This window comes from Micromys minutus, assembly GCF_963924665.1.
Source record: "Micromys minutus genome assembly, chromosome: 19".
NCBI lineage: Eukaryota > Metazoa > Chordata > Mammalia > Rodentia > Muridae > Micromys > Micromys minutus.
The window spans coordinates 36,250,466-36,272,744 of record NC_137954.1 but is presented as its reverse complement, the minus strand read 5'-3'; the positions used below and the strand labels follow the sequence as shown (position 1 = coordinate 36,272,744).

At 42.4% G+C, this 22,279-nt stretch overlaps 1 protein-coding gene across 2 annotated transcripts in view; it reads right to left on the bottom strand.

The window, feature by feature from the left end:
• Positions 1-22,279, bottom strand: part of DGKD (diacylglycerol kinase delta) — a gene marked incomplete at its 5' end in the record, with an annotated part of 90,122 nt that overhangs the window by 50,620 nt on the left and 17,223 nt on the right. For both annotated transcript variants that reach the window (XM_080932704.1, XM_080932703.1), the window contains 2 exons: positions 11,881-11,961; positions 13,329-13,439. In XM_080932704.1, the coding sequence (XP_080788830.1) occupies positions 11,881-11,961; positions 13,329-13,439 (192 nt within the window). The remainder of the gene's footprint in view (positions 1-11,880; positions 11,962-13,328; positions 13,440-22,279) is intronic.

The window sequence follows — 22,279 nt, the reverse complement described above, 5'->3', positions numbered from 1 at the left end:
TAATCCTACACAAAAACAAATGACTCACGCATGCACTTCACAGATTAGACACCCAAAAGCACATTAAGAGCTGTACATGTTGCTAGAAGTCAGCTCCATTGGTTTGGAAAGCGGTTGCCTAGCATGAGTGCGATCCTGCTTCCATCCAAGTGCTAACAAGGGCAACTAAGGAACCTTGGATCTACCACTGGAAAGAGCATAAGTAAGGTAATAAAACCTCTCCAGAAAACAGCAGCAGATTATGTTTTATTTTAATTTTTATTTCTATCTATTTGTATGTCTGTTTGTCTGTGTAGAGCACTGTGCAGGTGAATGAGTGTCCTCTGAATCCAGAAGGCATTAATACCCTGGAGCTGAAGTTGCAGGCAGTTGTAAGCTCCATCATAGGTCCTGGGACCCAAACTTGAGCCCTCTGTAAAAGCAGCCAGTGTTTGTAACAGCTAAGCCATCTCTCCAGGCCCTAGATAATTTCCATTTTTGTTTTATTTTGTTTGTTGTTTATTGTTTATTTATTTTTGGTTTTCTGAGACAGGGTTTCTCTGTGTAGCCCTGGATGCCCTAAAACTAAATTTACACAACAGGCAGACCTCAAACTCATAAATCTACCTGCCTCTGCCTCCTGAGTGCTGGGACTAAAGGCAGTGCCATCATGCCTGGCTTAGTAATTTTTAAAAGACAGAAAAATTTACTTTGGAAGTGATAGTAATATTTACTCTTGACAATGACAAATTTCAGTATGTGTGTCTGAGTAAGTGTACAAGACAATTCATACTTTAAATACTGCGGTAGAAGATGCATTTCTGCATCTACTAAGCTATGGTGTTTTACTCTCAGCATGTGCTAACATACTAGAGCACTCATTAAAGAACATTATGAACCTTCCTTATGACCAGCATGACCATATAGCATATCATCCAAGCCAGGAAGTAAATGCAAAGCAAAGTGGGATCTAAAAATAAGTAATGGTGTTATGGCATCTACACCCAGTGTATGAACTGGCATTGCCCTAGACAAGTCATCGTGCAGACTATGGGTACAACAAACAAGCAATATAGTCTTGGTGTGATTAGATTCCTTAATAGAGCAAGCCCTGAATGAAGTTCACTCCTCAAAAGGCAGTACGAGGCTGGCAGCAGGCTGTACCTGTTCTCTTGCTTAACACCTGAGAAACAGGCCAGTGGGGTTGAGTGTAAGGCCCAGTCTCCAAGGTCATGTCACTTCAGCTCTTTTGTTTGTTTGGATGAAGAAGTCAAAGAAAGTACAGAACAATCCCCACTCCTAATTATCTTCCGAGGTTGGACTGTCGTGATCCTCCTTTAATAACCTTTGCAGCCATGAACAATGAGCCCATAGAAAAGGCTCTGCCAACTTCTCTGAAGCAAAGTCCAGCAGGGTGGGGGTGGACTGGACCCAGCCCTGGGCACAGCCTTGCACAAAGCACTTTTTACAGCAGGCTGTACGAAGGGCACCTTTACATCTATCTGAGAGGTAGCACCCACAGCTTCTACAGTACTGTCTGAACATGGAGAGTCACACAGTGCATTTGGGTTTTCTTCAGATGGAAGGTAACACACACTGAGTCAGTAAACAGCTATGATAGTAACAAGCTGTTTCAAGAAAATAAAGAGATCACACCACTGTACTCTAAAATACTAGACACTCTGTGACAAACAAGTAGGATTTTTTTCCACATCATTTCCTGAAAAAAAAAAAGATACCATATTTCTAAGATCAAAGATAAGACAGACAGGACTTGGCTCTGTCACACAATAGGCACATTTATCAAAAAGCACTCGATAAAAGAACTATTTATTAATTTCATAGGCACTCTAAGAATGATTCAATCAAATCCAAGACCTTTCCATCTGTCATTTATCAAAAACCCTTCATAAAACCATTAAGAGTTTTGACTAGAGTCAAATGGAAGTCATTCAACTGTCTGCTTTTGTTTTCTCTGCCATTTGTAAAGAAAGACAAGTGAATATTAACAGTAAACACACAGATTTTCATACACACACACACACACACACACACACACACACACACCAGTCTATAAACTGCTTAGATTTTGCCCAAGACAACCCTCCTGATAACCTAACTGCACAGCTCAGGCAAGCAGCAAGAGCTCACACCCAGACTACATTCCAACCCACCTGGCTGCCAGAAGGGAGACCAGTGTCTTCTCTCTGCCTAGAGTGACTATGAAAACTGGCCTATGCCTGGCTTGTGAACCAACCAGCTGTATTCCAGGCATAGGCACTGCCTTCAACAAAGCCACACACTTAGTAAACACATGGCCACCAACCTGGCACAAAACCAGACCTCCTTCCTGCTTCTGGATTTGAAAAACACAGAATGAATTCTAAAACATGGAGTATGTTTGGGGTAAAAGTCCCTCTGCACGGTTCTCACAACCTCCTGCCACTGACTAAGGCAGGCCTTAACTGTGACCCCATCCTGTGCCAAGAGTAGGCTACCTCAGGCTTACCTGATATCAATTTTTTTGGGGGAGAAATTATGTGGGGAAAAAATCCTGTTTGTCCCAGAATGCCTAGTATTTTAGAGTATAGTGGTGTGATCTCTTTTATTTTCTTGGAACAGCAAATGCACCAATGTAAAGCTCCAGGTACCTGAGAAGTGCTTGATATCTCAGCTGAGGTATGTATAGCATGTGAGGCCATGGTCAGGTTCCCTGGAGCTCTAGCTAAGCACAAAAAGGGTCTACTCTTTTTGTGGAGAGGCAGGGCCTCCTGACTGTAGGGAAACAACACTTGGCCCATAAAATTACTCCAAGGACCCTCAAATACAGCTCTGCCCAGCTCAGGCCCAGGCCAACAGTCACAGAAACCAGGGAGTCTTTCCTAAGGGGAAATCTGCCAAATATGGACAGTTTTTCTTTCTCCAAGCCAAAGTGACTGGCTAGGGATTTTGCCCAGGAAATATGAGAGATCTAAACAAGCTGAGAAGGAAAACTTATGTTGAAATCTGGATAAAGGTCACTGTTTCTCACAGAGGAACAGCCCTGACCACCCTCAGGCTGACATCTGCTGAGAACAGATAAGAAGTTTGGGGCCCCCAGGAAGTCACCACTCACCCACAAGCCTAAAACCCAAACACAACAGTACCGAACAATTCTTCTAGCCCACTATAAAGCTCCTTTATTACTTAGCTAGCAATTAAACAAAGGCATCTCCTAGGTCTACTTATACAGCGCAGATCGGTCTCAGTTCTTAATCATTCTGCCTTAGCCACGAAGTACTAGCCTGTTCATCTCTTATTAAGCATATGTTTTCCTCCTGCCATCCCTGTGCAGATTAGATCCCAGATTCTTTGGCTTTGTGCTGTTTATGAATTCTGCATACGTGTGAGGTGCATGCACCTGTGTACATGAGTAGAGGCCAGAAAAGGGTCTGTAGTATATCTCTGACTATCTCTTCTTCGGTACTTTTGAGGCCAGTTCTCTTTTTCTCTCTGAACCTACCACTCATGTTTTCTCAGCTAGGCTGGAAGCCAGCAAGCCTCAGAGGTCCTCTGTCTCCTCCTCTGAGCTGGGGTTACAGGGTGTGTGAAATGTCCAGCCTGTTCCATGGGTTCTCAGATCCAAACCCATCTTCATTATCTATACAACTAACTGCTGAGCCATCCCATAGCCCTTCAGAGCCACATCTGAACATGGAATTATACCAGGGAGACCCAGCAGCCTTCCATCCCTTCAGCCTCAGACTGGGGTTGCACCTACTGTTGTAGGCCCCTCTTTAATTAAAATTTTTAGCTTTTTGGACTGTACAGCTACTGGTTTCTCTGGGCCTCTAGCAGACCACCACTGTGGGACCATTAATTCTCTGATCATATAAGCTAATGTGTGGATCCCTCTATAGTGCTCCATGCTCCATCAGCTCTGATCCTTAGAAGAACCCTGACATATATAAACTCCTAAGGAGAACTGCTTTCCCAACACCCACTCTTAGGCAACAGGTGCTACTGTTCAGTTCTGTCTATAAAGTCAGCCTCATTTGAAATCTTGAGGAATTCCAATAAATCACTTAGTGTCAGCACATTAAACTCCATTACTTTCCTGCTTAGCAGTGGGTGGACAGAAGTGGAAATGAAAGGTGGCAGATGTTCAGAATATGTTTTGTGCTAATCCAACACCATCTTATCCCAACACATTCCCATCTTACAGATGAGAAAGCCTAAAAAGATAAAGACTCTTGTCCTAGGTAACAGAGCTGGCAAGAAGATCTTCTTAACACATATCTGTAATCAAGAGACTGAGGTGAGGATATCACAAGTTCTAAGCTAGCCTGGGCTACATAGTGAGGCCATGCTTCAAAAACCAAATAAACAAGGAAGATCTCATAAAACTTATGAATACTGTTCACTACTTCCATAGTCTTTCCTGGGTAAAAGAGTCTTAAAGCCCAGCTGTAAGAACTCATTCCTCTGTGTAAGTAGCAGGGTTATTCTCACCTGGTTACTTCACATTACCAGCTATAATGACATCAATACTGAGCCTACCAACAGCTGTGCAGGGTGGAGTGAAGGCAGCAATCAGAAGTACCACGCCATATTCTGAGGACATCACATTAAGAGTTTTACCATGATGGGATTCTTTTAGAAGTCTGGTGAAGCCTACAGACCTCTTCTAAGAATGTCTCTAAAATAAAAAACAAAATGCCTCAAATCCCAGTACTCCAGAGACTTCAAGAGGGTGACTTCAAGACTAGCCCAAGCTACAGAGACCCTATCTCAAAAATAATAAATATTGGATATCATTTTATTAAGTGAAATAGCCAAACTCTGAAAAACAAAGTAATTGCATTTTCTTATACTGAACCTAGATTCTACACACACACATACACACACACACCATGAAAGCAGAGAGACTAAGGGAAAAGGCAGAAAGAAGTGGGCAGCGTATATGGTCAAAGAATAGAACATACTTGAACTCAAATGTCACTGTGAAACCCATCCCTCTGAACAATGAATATATGGAAATTAAAGTTTTTAAAGCAGAACTTTTATAGAAATTGATGTCATTTATTGGAGATTTATTGGAGATTTGAATGGAAAATGTCCCATGTATGTTATAGTATTTGAACACCAAATTTGGTGGTGCTATTTAGGGAGGTTTAGTAAGTATAGTCTTGCTTCAGGAAGCCACCCTTGAGAGATTAAAGCCTGTGTTTCTCCCTCTCCCTCTCCCACCCCTCTTCCCCCCCTTCTCCCTCTGCTTCTAGCATTTTAAGACATAAGCTCTCAGCTTTCTGTCCCAGCCACCTTATCTGACATGCCTCCCTGCCATGATTGATCCTTAACCCTCTGGAAAGGGTAAGTCAAAATAAACTCTGTTCTATAAGCTGCCGTGGTCATGGTATTTTATCACAGTAAGACAACTTATGATTATAATGCAAGCTCATTTTAATAAATGTGGTCATATTCACAAAACCCTTTCTGGGCAACATCATTCTCTACTCCCTCTCCCAAAAGAAGACACAGTATCAACCAATGCTTTGGCAGCATTCTACAAGGACCTGGAAGTCCCACAGAAGCTCCACCAAAAAAGGCAAGCTTCCACACTCATTTTCATTCACAGTGCAGTTTCTTTTAATTATTTATTTTATGTGAGTACACTGTAGCTGTCTTCAGACACACCAGAAGAAAGCATCAGATCCCATTACAGATGGTTGTGAGCCACCATGTAGTTGCTGGGAATTGAACTCAGGACCTCTGGAAGAACAGTCAGTGTTCTTAACCACTGAACCATCTGGCCAGCCCCATGTGTGTATTATCTAGAATATAACCACATTAAATGTACTCACATTAAATACATCTTTTTTAAAAAACAGACTATATATACATGCACATGCACACACCATGAAAGCAGAAGGACTATTTGAGAAAAGAAAAAAGCTATTGAGGGAGGAGTAGCTGAAGAGAATCAAATGGTGCCCTCCAGACATATCTATTCAAAAATCTACAAATAAATTTTAATGGGGAAAACAACATCTGCAGATATAAAAGTTGAAAACTATCTGAATGGGTCTTAAATCCAGCAGCAAGTACCCTTACAACATAAGACAGATGGAACAAGAGAAAATCATGTGAAGGCAGAGGGTGATCTAGAGTGAGAGCGCCACATACCTGGAGCTGCTGGAAATTAAGGCAGCAAGGCAGAGCCTCCCCTAAGGTCTTGAGGGGTGGAGCTGCCAACTCCTGACTTCTGGCCTTGTGAAATACATTTCTGTTGTTTTAAGTTGTGGAAAATCTGTTAAGGAAGCCACAAAACACTAATACAGCAGCTGAACCTAGTTCTAATATGCACTACTGTTATTTCCTAACACTACTAGTAATAAAACAGACTCCCTTTTATACTGACAGACAGGAGGAGGTGTTAAGACACATCAAAGGCCTAAGCATGATCCATATAAAATGATTTCAAGTAGTGCTAGTGATCAGAAACACATGTGTACCCACCACCACCTAGAACAGAAGGATGCTGTCTCTACTCGGCCTGCAGAATAGGTGGTGGGAAGAAGCTGCACCTAACAAAGAAAGCTGAGAGAAGGAGCTGCTCTGCAGGGATGCTACATTAACTGCCACACATGTCCCTTCCTTGGTATGTTTTTCTAACAATACATGGCTAGCCAGACACCCTCAATTCTTAGTACTAGGAGTAGTAACTGGCCAACTGTGACAGCTAACAAAGAGAAAGACTTGCCACTATAGATTGCATCCTCACAAAAGTTCATGACAGGGACATTTATCACAAACTAATAAATAAAGAAGAATACAAAATTACACCTGTTTGATGTAACACTTCATATAGCAAACATCATAAAGTAAAATAATGTCTCCCTTTGTAAAAGTAAAGGAAGAAAGAGGGCCTGTCTCCCAAGCTCCGTGTCCCTGATTGACTCTTCCCATATCTCTCTTCCTGTAGAAGGGACCTAATCCCACACCCAGCACAGGTGCGCACACACAGACACACAGTGCCTGGTTCTATTTGGCTTTCTCTTATCCTAGTTACTACTGACTACAGCTAGTTCTTTCATATCTCAGTTGTGAGACCTCAACCAGAACAGAGGGAACATTTATCCACCCTATATATTCCCTTCAGGTTTCCAATATAGAGTTTGCTACAATATAAGATTGTCAAAAAAAGAAAAAAGTAAAATCAAGTTTTTCTAAAATTTACATGGTTTTACATGAATTAGTTTGATTCACTTTAGAAATCTGGTAACCAGTGCGAGCATTCCTTGCTGTCAAATGAGTCCCACATTTTCCACGAATAAACAAGCTTTTGAATCTGCTTCTGTGTACAGAAAGAGAACCAGTGCTGTCCTGCCTGCCTCAAAGCTCCCAACGTAAACATGAGGAGCCTAATCCAAAAAGGATTAAAAAAAAAAAAAATGAGGCATCTCCGCATCCCCACACCCATGTTGAAGCAGCAGGACATATGTGTAGCTGCACTCAAAGTCAGTCAGCCCAAGGGCGAAGTATTAGGGCCTTAAACCTCCTGGTCTTAAACTCGAGCTAGCCTAAAACAATGTCATCAAGGACACCAATTACTAAGTGATGATTTAACTGCACATGAGCAGAGAAAAGTACCTTCTAAAGTACCTTCAATCAAGGTCCTAAACTTATCTATCCCCCCAAATCCTAGGCAGTCTTGAACTATTATCCATTTGTGAATTAGTTTCAGAGCCCTTAGAGACAATGTAGGGACTTTTGAAGTTCCAGTACAACAAGGCTACTACTCTGAAGACACAGCTGACAGCTTCCTAAGCACAGGATGGGCAGGAAGAGTACACATGGGTAGCTTCATGTGATCTCCAAGAAAAGAACAGGGTCTGCATATGGTATGGGGAAGCCCCTCCCTCCAGATACTAGTGCATATGACACTTTCTAAAAGCAGTAGCTAAAGCAAGATCATGCTAGAGCACATCAGGGGGAGCAAAAATGGGGAACAGAAAAACAGACCTCCAGCTGCATCAACAAAGAAGCCAGGAACCTCTCAAAGATTTATAGCACTTCTTAAAATAAGCAGAGAATGGCTCTTTTTAATGATTTTTCTAGCTCAAGAACATTCTAGTAAAACTTTCTTTGCTCTTTAAGGTTCAACCCACCTTAATTACTAATTACTGCCATGACCTAAAGGGTTAAATGGTATGACTATATAGCCTTGGGTCTGGTAAAATTAAGAACAATCTATAGCAATTGAGTTCAGATACATGTTACTCCCAAACATAAAAGCTGTGATATTTCATAAATGTAATGATACCAAAGTAGAAGAAGCTCCAGTTAGAAGCAAAATAATATAATAAATTAATTTACTGCTCTTGCTTCACCACTGACTACCCAGTGGGTACCTATCACTGTACTCATTAATTTAGAGCTCCTGGAAACCCAAAGGCCTCATTCCTTGGAAGAAGAACCTACAGCTCAGTCACATGATTCACTCAAGATCATCAGCTAATAAAGCTAACACAGGACTTCCTCTGGTTCAGTCTAAGTTTTAAATACTATGTTTTAGAATTGTTTCAAACTGACAAAGTCTCTGTGTTATCTTTCAAGGGTGCTCTGTCATTTTGGAGACTAAGAAAACAGAAGAGAACTGAGTGCAAAGGCACGAGCCTATAATGCCAGCAATGGGGAGAGGAGCGGGAAGACTGAGACTTCAAGGTCATCCTCATCCATGTAGTAAGTTTGAGGCCAGCCTGAGCTACATGAGACTACCTCAGAAAGGGAAGTGAAAGGCTGGAAAGATGGCTCAGTGGTTAAGGGCATTTGCTATTCTTACAGAGGATACAAGTACTATTCCCAGCAACCATAATCATAATTCTAATTCCAGGAAAACCAATACCCTCTTCTGGCCACCCTAGGTACCAGGCACCCACATGGTACACATATACTCTTATACATAAACATATACTCTTTCTTTTGTTTAAGAAAAAGAGCAAGAGGGGGGAGAAGAAGAAAAGAAGGAGGAAAGAAATGTGGCCTGTTATCCAGGCTCTTTATCTTGTAAAGAACACCTAGATACTAAGCAGTCAAAGGCAGATCTCAAGTTCCTCTGGAGACCCACTCTGGTTTTATTTCCAATTTTCTACAAGAATACAAGTTTAATAAAAAGAATTCCTCTCCTTGTCTGCTGACCTTTGAACCTCAAATATATCTGCCAGGAAACCACACCCCCAAATCACCTGCTGAATCAGTGACCAAACAAAATTCCCAAAAAATAAGAGAAAGAAGAAGAGGAAAAAGAAGAAGAAGAGGAAGAAAAGGGAGAGGGGGAGGAAGAGGAGGAAGAAAAAGAAGAAGAAGAAGAAGAAGAAGAAGAAGAAGAAAAAGAAGAAGAAGAAGAAGAAGAAGAAGAAGAAGAGGAAGAGAAAGATGATGAAGAGGAAGAGGAAGATGATGAAGAGGAAAAAGAAGAGGAAGAAGAGGAAGAAGAGAGAAAGAGGAAGAGGAAGAAGAGGAGGAAGAAAAAGAGGAAGAGGAAGAAGAGAAAGAGGTAGAAGACAAAGAGGAAGAGGAAGAGGAGAAAGGAGAATAGGAAGAGAAGGAGGAAAAAGAAGAAGATGACGACAAAGAAGAAAAAGACAACAGGACATAAACCATATGGGATGTCAAATACCCAAAATCTCAGCACCCAAGATGCTGAGGCAGGAACATCGGGAGACTAGTGTAGACTGCATGGTAAGTCCCAGGCCAAAAGGGGACCAAGGGATCCTATTAAAAACTCTAAAAAGGAACTGGAAAGATGTCTCAGCAGTTATGAGCATTTACATCTTCAAAGAACCCAGACTCCATTTCCAGTACCTACGATGGCAATTCACAAACACCTGTGACTCCACGTTCCTGTCGTCTGATGCCCACTAGGCAGGCATGGCATGCATATAGATGTCCAGGTACTCACACACACACATAGAAAATAAAACATAACTTATTTTTTAAAAAAAAGGAAAAAAAAAAAACTCTGCAAGTGTCTTGGGGTATAGTTCAGTGAGTGGTAGAACACTTACCTAGCATGCACAAAGCCATTGGGTCAATTCCCAGTACTACAGAAAATAAAATTAAAAGGTAAATGAATCACTGAGCCATGGAAGCAACTCGCCTTTAATCCCAATACTTGGAAGGCAGAGGCAGATGGATCTCTGTGAGTTCAAGGTCAGCCTGGTCTAAAGAACTAGTTCTAGGACAAAGAAAAACAAAACAAAATGTAAATAAATCACATCAAGCTAGGCAAAATAGTGAATGGCTATAGTATCAGCTAAGTAGGTGGGTGGGGGCAAGAGGGTCAGAAGTTTACAGTTGGTCTTAGCCACTTATCAAGTCCAGGCTAGCCTGAACTATAGGAAACCTCTCAAGGAATTAAAAAACCACAAATCCAAGAACAGTGCACTACATTCTCGGCTCTCAAACTGTGGATCATGACCCCTTTGAAGGTCACAAATCCGCTATCTTACATATCAGGCCTTTACATTACATTTTATGATTCATAACAGTAGCAAAATTACTGCTATAAAGTAATTTAATGGTTGGAAGTCACCACAACATGAGAAACTATATTAAAGGATTGCAGCATTTAAAAGGTTGAGAACCACTGACCTACATGGTTTAAATGCCTTTTCCCAGTCAGTGAGTAAACCACAAAAATTAATGGAAAGTACAAACATTCTAAGGACAATGAAAATAAAGGGGCCATAAGGAAAGCCCAGCTAGTTAGCTAACCACAGGTAAAGCCTGCAGTAATTACACCAACGAAACAGAAGGTCCAACACCAGCATCAACAATTCATCCACACCTAAAATGATCCCAAACCAACACCTACCCAAATCTTCAGTCTCTTAACATGAGGATGGTACCCACCTTGACTGACTTATAACGGAATAATCTGAGAAATTAGGGGGCAAATACTTTGTGTATATATGAGCTAGCTTAGTAATAGAAATATATGCTTTAAAGGTTCCAGTGCCACAGCTAGAGCAAGTCCTGATACTGCCAACATTCAGTTTGTGAGGCCAAAGTCTTACAGGAAAACATTATATAAATAATATACATATTTAGATCAACTGTGAGAGAAGAGTCACCAAGTTTTCAAGAAAGTTTTCAAGAGAAAAAGCATAGGAAAGAAAATTATCAGTCTAATGTCAAGAAGGAAGCAGGAAAAGACTGAACAAAGAGGACACTAGAGTGAGTGGCTGGCAGCCGATGAGGTCTTAGAATTTGGGTGGGGGGAAACACTACATAACTGTTAGAAATTTGGAAAGAAAGGGGTTCAAATGCATTAAATTAAAAAATAAATAAAATAAGTTATACTAACATTCTACGTTGTGAGATGGATGAATTATGGTTGCTTTTCAACTATCTTGATTTAAGCTTTTCTGGTTTTCCCAAATTACCACAAAAATAAAACAGGTGTGGTGATAACAACCCTTTCTACACCTTTAATCCCAGTACTTGGGAAGCAGAGACAGGCAGTTCTCTGTGAACTCAAGGCCAGCCTGGAACAGCTAATTCCAGGGAAGCTAGAATGACATAGAGTGACCCTGCCTCAGAAACCAAAGAAAGAAAAAGAGGGAGAGAGAGAAAGAGAAAGAAAGCAAGAGAAAGAAGCAAGCAAGCCTCTGTACAAAACTGTTACTGTATATAAGCAGCAGCAGGTTAAAGCATTTCATCTGGACCTTCTTGCTTTGTGCTTACAAATTCTGATCACTCTCCAGGCACAGCACCGCTTTCAGCATCAAATTCAACATTCACCAGAAATCACTCCAACCAGGAAGAGACGAGAAATTCTCAAGTACTTCATGCCACATTCCAATGAGAAAGAAAAGCAACCTTGGAGAAGGATAAGGGTGTGGCTTAGAATCTTACCGTGAAACTGTTGTTGACATTTTTGGTGCTGGACTCTGCCACGCTGGCATCGGTCAGGTCTACCTCATCAAATATAATCGACTGGAGAGAGATGCAAGCAGAGGGTTTCAGACAGGCCAGGGCAAACACATCCACACTGGTGCTACCCACATTCTCCCTACCCACCCTACAAGCCCAGGTTCCTTGAAACCTCAACATCTTATCAATATTCCATGCGAAATTCAAGCAACCACCTGCCTGCCTGCCTGCCTCTCCCAAAGAGCATGGATCACAGAAGTCTGTGGTTTTCACTCCAGAGTTCAGTAGTGGGTACATTATAATAATGCTGACCTTTCTTTCTTATATTTCTCTTTTAGATGTAAGACAGCCAGTCAGGATCCAGAGTCAGAGGATCCCTCTGGCTTGGGTTTCTCCAGCAAACACATTTGGAGAAAAGTTCCAACTAAAACAAATACTGGGACAAGAGACAGACCCTACTGGGATAAACCCACCCCACCAAAAAGACCGCCAAGGAATAGAGCATGAGAAATTTAGTCCTGGAGAGCCCAGCCAGATCTAGGGGCTCCCTCTATTCCTCTCCCCACTAAGGCCCAAGCCACAGCCCCTACCTCCTGTTTACTGTTCCCTCTATTCTAAAGATCTCTCTATCTGGATTCCCTGAAGGAAAGACTAACAACTAAGAAAACCCTCCCTACCCCCACCAATAGGACTAAAATAACCATGCTGTGGTCAGAACCCTTTCCAAACTTGTTGCCTTGTTCCATTTCTAATTTCAGCACACTAACTCTCTAGGGATGCTTATCATTCCAGACTTTTCCTAATACCCAAGTATTAGAACTGCCACCAACACTGAGGCATGGTAAGCCTGCCAGCCTGCACTCTGGGGTTTGAAGTCTGACAGCACATTCAGAGCAGCAACATCCCAGCTGCTCCTCTGACACCTGCCTGGGGAGTCCAGCTTTGAGTCTTAACACAGCTGGAACACCAACCAGGGCCAGATGCCAGGAAGCCTAGAGATAAAGACCTGCATATTTCTGCTCACACACTAAGATGCCCAATAACCAAAGCAGCTCTTAGCCCATAATAAAAGATTCATGAGCCTGTGGTTCCTATCTTTCTGAAAGGAAACTAAGTGTAATATAGTTAGTTCTGTGACCATTTTTCCATTTTTAGACAAGGGGGAAATCAACAAAAATATTTTTTACAAGAAATAAAGCATGCCTAGTGACAAATAAAATTTGACATCTACTATTACAAGCCAGATGAGATGGGGCTGTAGTTCAGTGGTAGACTCTGAATACCACATCCAAGGTCCTGGGTTCCAACATGACCAAAACAAACAAAGGAACAAACAAGCGAACAATCCTAGCTAGAAATAACTGGCATGGACGTATTTATCCTGAGCTCCTAAATGTGGTTCCTGAGGTGGTTCTGTAATGGTGCCTCACCTTTGCAGTTTTAGCATAGTAGAGTGTTCGCCCTCGAAGCTTAAAGTACCTTCTCTTGGATCGCTGGAACGAGTTGTTCTGTTTAGTCAGCATGCCCTCTTTGAGGATGGTCTGAAAGCACAGAAGCATACTGTGAGCTTGCATTTCTGAGGTGCCCATCGCCCTGAAACAGCCTGTCACGACTGAAGAACAGAGTGTGCCCCTAAGGGGCCAAAGAGCCTACCAGAAGAACAGTTCTCGTTTTCTCACAGACCTTAACCTCAACACAGGCTAAGCACTGTGCTGCAAGGGAGAGGCAAGGAGAATACCATTACTCTAACACACCATGTTTTAGAGACCCAAGGTGTTTCCTAACTATGCCCAGCAGATTAGCAAGGGGGAAACTGAGGTTCGAGGGACTCCAGGAAGCAGCAGCTGGGGACAACAAAGACCAGTGCATTCTCCAGCTTCAGCATTTGGTATTTTTCAGCTATTCTTGGCCCTGCCTTTGTGTTCTCTGGCCTCCTGCCATTTCTCAGGATCTTGTTGCCAAAACTGTTCACGTCCACTGCTGTGAGTTTCAGTGTGGCTCTAGGCCTGTGTTCTACTCAGCCCTCTGCATGGTTCTGAGGTTAGTGTAGGCATCTGATACTCATCCCTATCCCCCTACTCCCTACTTCCCCACCCCCATGACTACAGGAAATATTCCCTTCTCCCTAGAGAACTCCCCTTGCTCTGATAACAGCAAGTCAGAGCATGGTCCCATGTACTTGGCTCCCAGTGAACACTGATCCCAACATTCCACTTGGAAATAAAACTCAAGGAATGGCCAGGTGCCCTAAACCACTCAGTTACCAATACAGTCAACACTAATAGCAGGCCTGGTATTGCTCAGCATTGAATGTTTGTCTAGCAAACTCAAGGCCCTGGGTTCCATTCCCAGCATTGTAAAGAAAAAAAATAACAATAAGTAATACCCAGAAAACTAAGAACTCAACTCCATATTCAGCACTTTCCTTATACTGCAGTTACTCAGTTTTGCCCCTTACACAACTTTTAAAATAGTGTATATATGAAGCACTTGGACATTTAAAAAAATAATTTTTAAAAGTTTTTCAAGATGGATTTTCTTACTTTTTCAAGACAGCATTTCTCTGTGTAGCCCTGGCTGTCCTGGAACTTGCTCTATACACTAGACTGGCTTGGAACTCACAAGATCTGCTTGCCTCCCAAATGCTGGGATTAAAAGAATGCACCACCACCACCCGGCATGTGATGATACTTTAAACTTCCTAACATAAAACCAGAGTAGACAAGACACAGAATCCTTGGGTCATCCAAATGTGCCAAAATACAAATACAGTACACTGTGTAACTAAGTTTCCATCATCCTGTATATCAGGGAAGAAAGGTAGAGAGACAGAAAAATATTGAACCAAGCCCCAGCTTCTTCATCCCCTAAACACACAAAAGCAAGTTCGGGGCCCACAGCCCAGCAGTGCACAGGCTGTTTTATGGTGTCTGACATTCCCCACCCCCCTCCTGACACAAGCCATCTTCCTTGGGCACTCTAGGCTGGGTGGGATGCATGTATGTACATGTACTCAGACTCACTGGAATATACTCTGTGGGTCCTACCTGGTACTATACCAGCTGCCCCAAGACTAGACTGCTGATGAGCACATACTCATGCTGTAGTATCCACTTTCACCTCTTACTTCTGAAGGCATCACTTAGCCTATTCCCAAGCAGTTAAAAGGTATCAAGGGAAACATAACATGATGCCACAATGCAAGGAAGAAGCACTTCCAGCTATGGTAACTAGCATGTACTGCAACAGAACAAGGACCTAAGGCCAACCAGTCTGCAGTATGAAAGAGCTATAACCAGCTTTGATTGTGAGTACTCTTTCCAGGTCCAAGTGGCATTCTTGTTAAATACATCTGAACATAACCATCCATTAATGTCTAAAGCACAGAGAGAACCTGTACTGTGGACTTTAAAAGAGTCCCTCAGAGATCCCTCCTCATCCCAATTCAGCTTCCTTACCTTGGAAAGGGAAGAAATTGCTTCCATTTCTTTCCTAAGTGCAAATTCTAAAATAAAAATAGGGCTGCAAAACCAATATTCTGCCAACCCAGAAAAGTTACAAATTATCATTAAAGGAGAGATACAAAGGTATTTTTTGTATCTGCTGTTGGTTTCTCATACAAAAGAGGAAAAAAGCAAAATTAAAATATAATCTACGCCATTACCCATATACACAGACACACACAGTCGCACAAATATATTACAGAAAGCAGACCAGAGCCTGCAAGCTTGAGCTGCCCAAAGAGACCTGCTGTTCTATTTATAGAACAAGCATGCTCAGAAGGAGACCCTGGTGGGTTTGCAGCGGAAAAGGATAGAGAAAGATAAAAACCAGTTATTTCTTTGAAGCTTTCTCAGAAACTGCATTTGTCTTCTGATTCGTGCTCTGAGTACTAAAGATATGCTACAGGATATTTTTAAACACTCAAAGACAATTAACTTTTAAAAGTGGTCAAGAAAACTGCACCCTGAAACCACGTGCTGGATTTTGCAATGGAACCCTGCAAGAGGCACTGGAAGTAAATGCTGCTTGTCTGGCAGACTCTCCCCACCAGAGAGTCAGGGAAAGGCACAGGGAAGGACCCAGCAATGACGTATTCTCTTTCCTGCATCTCTTTTTCAAACACAGACACAGACCAGGCAATGGCTCAGACAACAGTTCAGGCCACGGAGCAAAGAGGTATACACAAAGGGTATGAGGGCATAGGGTAAAGGCGAGTGAGCAATGTCCCTCTGTAGACATATTCAAGGAGGTCAGAGTACATGAGCCTAAGATACTCAAAGTTGTTCCTTAGTGTACAGACAGAATCAACATGAGTGACAAAATGGACACAGCACTGTTCAGCTGTTGTCACATAGGTCACATGGCCCCATATCAGGGAGGGAAGACTCAGAAGCTTGCTTTAAAAATATGAGACAGGGGACTAGAGAGATGTCTCAGAAGTTAAAAGCAGGTACTATTCTTGCAGAGGACCAGAGTTTAGTTCCAAGCACCCACATCAGGAAGCTTACAACTACCTGGAATATCTAATGTCTCTGGTCTTCAGGGGCACCTCATTTACATGCACAAAATTAAAAATTTGTGTGAGCAAAATTAAAATTTTTAAATTAAAAATATATATAAATATGTATCAGGCAGAGGAAGAAAGGAAAAGAAGAGGGTATCTGGAGAGAATGACCAGTCAGTAAAGTGGTTGCAGCATAATACAAAGACCCAAGTTCAAGCCACACAGCCCATGTAAAAAGTCTGAAGTTATGATTCACATTTATAATCAAAATACTGGAGAGGGGTAGAGACAGGGTAATTCCCCAGAGCTCCTGGCCAGCCAAATCAGCCTAATCTGTGAAACTCAGGTCCTATTGAGAGCCCCTATATCAAAAGAAGTTGAAATGCCTAAGGCACAATATTCAAGGTTGTCTTCTGGCTTCCTTATACACAGCCACACACATGCCCCTGCACAAACATGGAAATCCACAATGTAACAACTTCCTCTGCTCCAACACCATAAACAAGTCCATGTGCTTCAGAGTTATGTGCACCCCTAGCTGGTCTCATCATAGACACTAAAGAAATGCACAACTAGGAACACATAAAGGTTTTACACTGAGTGCCAGAACCCATATATGACACTGTCAATGTGACAACAGTAGCACTACATAGACTTTTTTTTCTCAAGACTCCCAAAATACCAACTTGGGAAAACTGTCAAGAGCTTTACCAAAGAGAACCCAATTTCACCCTTGTCAGTGCCCTGGTTTCTCTCCAACAGCACCAATATTAAAAGTGATCATATTCTCTTATATTTTTGGTTGTGAGCCTAGCCTTTAGCGGTTGAGCCATCTCTCCAGCCCAAGTGATCATATTCTCAAGCTTCCACAGAAGCTTGCAGCAAGAGGAGATGCCTCATTCCTGTCCACACTCATGTGAGGGAGGACTGAACCAGAAAAGAGCCCAAACAAGCGGTGCCCAAATCCTGCTCAGGGATCTGTCCTGAAAAGAGCTGTTCAGAGGTCTGTTCTTCACCTGGTGTTCACAGCAAATATCCACCAGCACAATCAAGCAGATTGTCTCCTGGCATTGCTAATAAGATCTCAGTGGCATGGGAATGTTACAAGGGCCTTCACCATTGTTCACCACCATTTCCTCTGTCCTGGTCAAATTCACAGAGCTGGTGTAGGGAGATGCCTCGCCTGTCTCTGGAATAAGGGAGCATAAGTAGCTTCAAATCTCCCCTTCCTCCTTGCTTCTGACTTGAGTACAGGCGTAATACATAGTGCTCCAGCAGCCGTGCTAATGCCCTAATATAAAGGAGCAGCCCGGTGCATCTCTGTCTAATAAAGGCCACTGTCCACTCTACCTAGTACTGAATGCTGGTGTCAACAGGGCCCAAGCCACAACACATGGAATAGACTTCATCTCAAGCCACTCTCTTCACTGACCTATGCCATGTCACTAATTCTTAGCCCTGTATTTCCTGTGTCTAACCTCAAATAGCATCAAAGCTAAAAGAAGTATAAGAACCAGTGAGATAGCTGCCTCATCAGACAAAGGTACTTGCTCCCAAGTCTGACAACATAAATTCAATCTCTACAAATTAACAATGTAGAAGAGGAGAACCAACTCCCACAAGCTGTCCTCAGACCACTAAATGTGTTCTGCGGCACATTCCCAACCTTTGTAACACATACACACACTTTTAGTTAGTTAGTTTTTTGTTTTTTTAAAGTAAAAATACTCATTTCTAAGTGGCTACCACATACTACTGGTTCTGTCCCTCTTCCAGAATAAGTCCCACACTTAGGGCTTAAATTCTGATCAATTTCAATCAACCCCCACCCTCTGTGTCTCTCTTGCTTCTGGTCTTGTTTTTTTGATATGAGTTCATAAAACTCAATCTGGTCTCAAATCACTACTCAACTGAAGCTGTGGAGGTGAACTCAGATCCTACTGCTTCTTCCTCCTAAATACTAGGATTCCAGGCATTTACTCTTACCCAGCTTAAATTACTGTCTCTCAGTCTCACAAAGTGTGAGGGAATATAGTTCAGTAAAAAAGCAATTGCTTACCAATGGAGAGGCCCCAGGGTTCAGAAAAACAAGATCAAAGTGTGCTCCAGAGTTCCTGAATTGGCCTCCCAGGCACCAGGTTAGAGTGTAGTTCACTGCTCTCTCCCAGCCTACCTGAACAAGCAGTTCTCATGACAGCCCACTTACAAGAGGTTAAGAATCAGACTTCTCGCCTAATCCTGCAGACTTAATACATCTTGGGCTACATAATGATACCCTGTCTCACAAATAAACAGCAAACAAACAAAGGGCCAATAGGAAAACAGGCAAAAATATAAACAAACATTTCACAGAAAAAGAAATATAAATGGCCTTTAAACACAAGAGAAAAACAAAGCTTAGCTAAAATATCATCTTTACCATCAGACTGCCCCCCTAAAAGTAATAGGAATACTGTGGGGTAGACTGTGGGAACAGAACTGCACATAGCAACACCCAGCAAGATTACACTCACTTCTCTTCCATTCAGCAAAATAGCAAGCCTGCCCTAGAAATCTCAGCACAAACACTCTCTCTAAGTAACAGAAAAGAAGGGTGGGAATCTGCAACTGCTGCCATGGGCTACAGCCAGAAACTGAAGAGTCTGGTCTGTAGGAGGCAAGGGCTGGATCAACTGTGCTAGACTGAGAACTGAGCCATAAAACGACCCCAGAGTGAAGAAGCTCTCTAACAAGCTGCAATAAGGTGCTCAGGACCATGAGAAGAAAGAAAGGTGAACAGTCCTTATGCAGTAGGAAGGCATGAGGGGCACTGGGGGTGAATAGAAAAGGTAGTTTTAAGTTCTAGAGAAGAAATAAACACAAATATAAAACAATACAGTTGATTAACTGGTGACCTGGAGATGGGAGGAAAGGGTAGAAACTGGGACAATGCCAGGTGTCTGGGTACAAAAGATTCTCAGGGGGTCCCTTCCAGCAGCAACATTGGAGGAAGAAAACTGGCCTTGATTTCTCACTAAACTGGCTAAGTCCACATGTGTTCACAGACCATCTATTTAGTCTATACAGAGGACCTCAAGGCAGCCACAGCAAACATTTCTACTTGGCAGAAAAAAGGGTGAACAACACAGTACCTGTGAAGTGCCCACATGAAGCCAAAAACACCCTCATGTCAGTCTCGACACCCTGTAAAGCTGCTAAGAAAGAAACTGAGGTCCAAGGGGAACACCTACACCTACAGAGCAGGAACAGCTGTGGGACTCACCTCAATGTGTCCTCTCCTTGCTTCCTCTGCAAAGGTGTGGAGACAGCATGGGAACATGCAGTGGGGAGAGTTATTTTCACTATTTTGGCTTTCACAAGCTCAGGGGGAAAAAACTATCTTCCTACTAGTATTCCTGGAGGGGAATATATACTCACAGAAACACAACCCAGCTGCACCACACATCCAGTGATAAACTTGGACCACAAACGGTTCAAAGAACATCCTAAGACACATAATACTGTGGGTAAAGTACCACAGAGTCAGCTTTGAAACACTCAGAAAAGGTGTAAATTGAAGATAAACCAAGACATCCTCCAGTGTGGTGAACTCAGCTCTTTCAACTTTTATATCTGTTTAGAATTTTTCATAAGGTATGTTCAAGACCAGAGAAATAGGGAGCCTTTGAAAGTAATAGGTCAAGAGGCCTGAAACATGAACACTAAGCTAGAAACCCTCCACCACTCCTCTAAAAACACAGCACATCAAACTCAACTGCTTTTTGCTGCGCAGTAGTGGTACACACTCAGGAAGCAGAGGCAGGTGAATCTCTTGTAAGATTGAGATCAGCCTGGTCTATTGAGTGAGTTCCAGGACAGCCAGGGTTACACAGAGAAATCTTGTCTCAAAACACCCACCCACCCCTAAAAAAGAAAGAAAAGAAAAAGAAAAAAGAAAAGAAAAAAACTGCTTTTCAGGTCCCATGGAGTGTCACTGCGATGTTCAAACAGCAGAAGTTGGGGGACTGTTCTCACTCATTTACAAGCCTCAGCAGCAAGCCAGTCTACCTTTCAGCTACCTTTCTGCATGAAGAAATTGCTTCTAGTTGCCACACCCAGGGTCTAGCCACTGCTCATATTCTCAGATAACATCCTTCCAGCCTTTTCAAGTGTGAGCAGAACACAGAAAAGTAGGATTATGCAATACAACAATTACTTAAAAACTTGCTTCCCAAAAAACCAATACTTGACTAAGTCCCCTTCCTGTTTTATTTCTCCATATACTACTTGAGTTCCTTCAAATGCTGAGGGACACTGACATAATATATCTAGGAGAAACTGACTGTTCATACATCAAATAGTTTGACTATCCAACTAAAATAGATCCTATTTATATCAAGACCTTCAACTCTCTACTTAGATAAATTTAAATTGATTTCCAATTTAAATTAATTTCCAACACAGAATTTAAAAGTTTAAACAAAGGGCATCTAATTCTGTTCTAGGAACCTAAGATCAAAATGCCCGGCTAACTTAGCTTTTGTTAAACTGCCTGCTTATACAAACCTCCCCTTTCAGTTAGCTTCTGTTAAACTGCTTGCTTGAGTAAAACCTCCCTCTGTAGCTGCTAAGATAGCAGAATGTGTTTTTACCTTTAAAAAGCCCTTACACCAAAAACTCAGCACCTACTTGTAAAATGTGGATCCTAAATACCTGAGTGTAGCCATCTGGAATGATGACTTTCAATTGACTATAAACCATGTCTGAGTGGTCACATCTTCTGGGCTCCTCTATTTTGGAGGCCCCAGCAAGATCTCTACAAGGGATCCTAGATGGCAACCTGAAATGTTCCAGGGCTCCAGAAAAATCCTGACTGATCACCACCAAATGCTCCAGAGGCGCCAAGCCACCACATAAAAAGAAAAAGGGGGGGGGGGGAGGTAAGTCATCTAGTATAAACACTTCCAGAGGTAAATTTGGTCTGTTGGAAGTACCACCTCGTTAGGACACAAGAGAGGAAGACAGAAATGAACTTAGATCCTATGTCTGTGATCTACGTGAGTCATCACCAGACTTCCCTCATCTGATTTTAAGTGGTTTCTGCTCAGTTAGAAGGGCATCCTGGGACTCAGAATCCCAGGAACCACACAGCTCTGAGGGGAGAATACATCCCAGTGGAAGAGCATCCTGAGACATAGGAGCTCAGGAACCTTACAGCTCTGAGGTGAGTACAGTGTCACAATAAAATGCATCCTAAAACACAGGAGCTCAGGAACCACATGGCTCTGAAAGGAAGCCTCCTCAGCAGAGGCACTGCAGCTTCCAGGTGATAGTACCCCCAGCTGAGCCACAAAAGCTGTCAAAGTGACAGCAGATCCTTCCCTTCCTGGGCTTTCAAGTCCCAGGATGCCCTTCCATCCTAACAAAAAACACTTTGAGTTGACCCCAGAAATCCTAGAGAGAGGTATGTAGAAGACCTCCTCATAGCTTCAATTACTGAGGAGGAATATAGACAGAAGGCCTTTTAGAAACCCTCTGAGGTCTTGGGGACAGAGTGTGAGCCTTAAGAAGACTCAGCTGTGTATCCCTCAGCTCACATACCTAAGCTACAACCTAGAGGAAGGTAAGTGGATAATTTCCTATGACCACATTTCAGTCACCTTGCAAATCCCTGCTTTAAAAAAAAAAAAAAAAAAAAGTATGAGATTTTCTACGAGTAGCTGGATACTGCCAGATATGGATGATGGGATTTCCTGAAATAGCCAAACCCTCTATGGCAGCAACAAGGTGCAAAGATTTTGGAATGGACTAACACTGACCAGAGAGCCTTTGAAGACTTGAAAACTCTCCTGTGTCTGTCCTGGCCCTGACCCTCCCAAGTATTACTAAGCCATT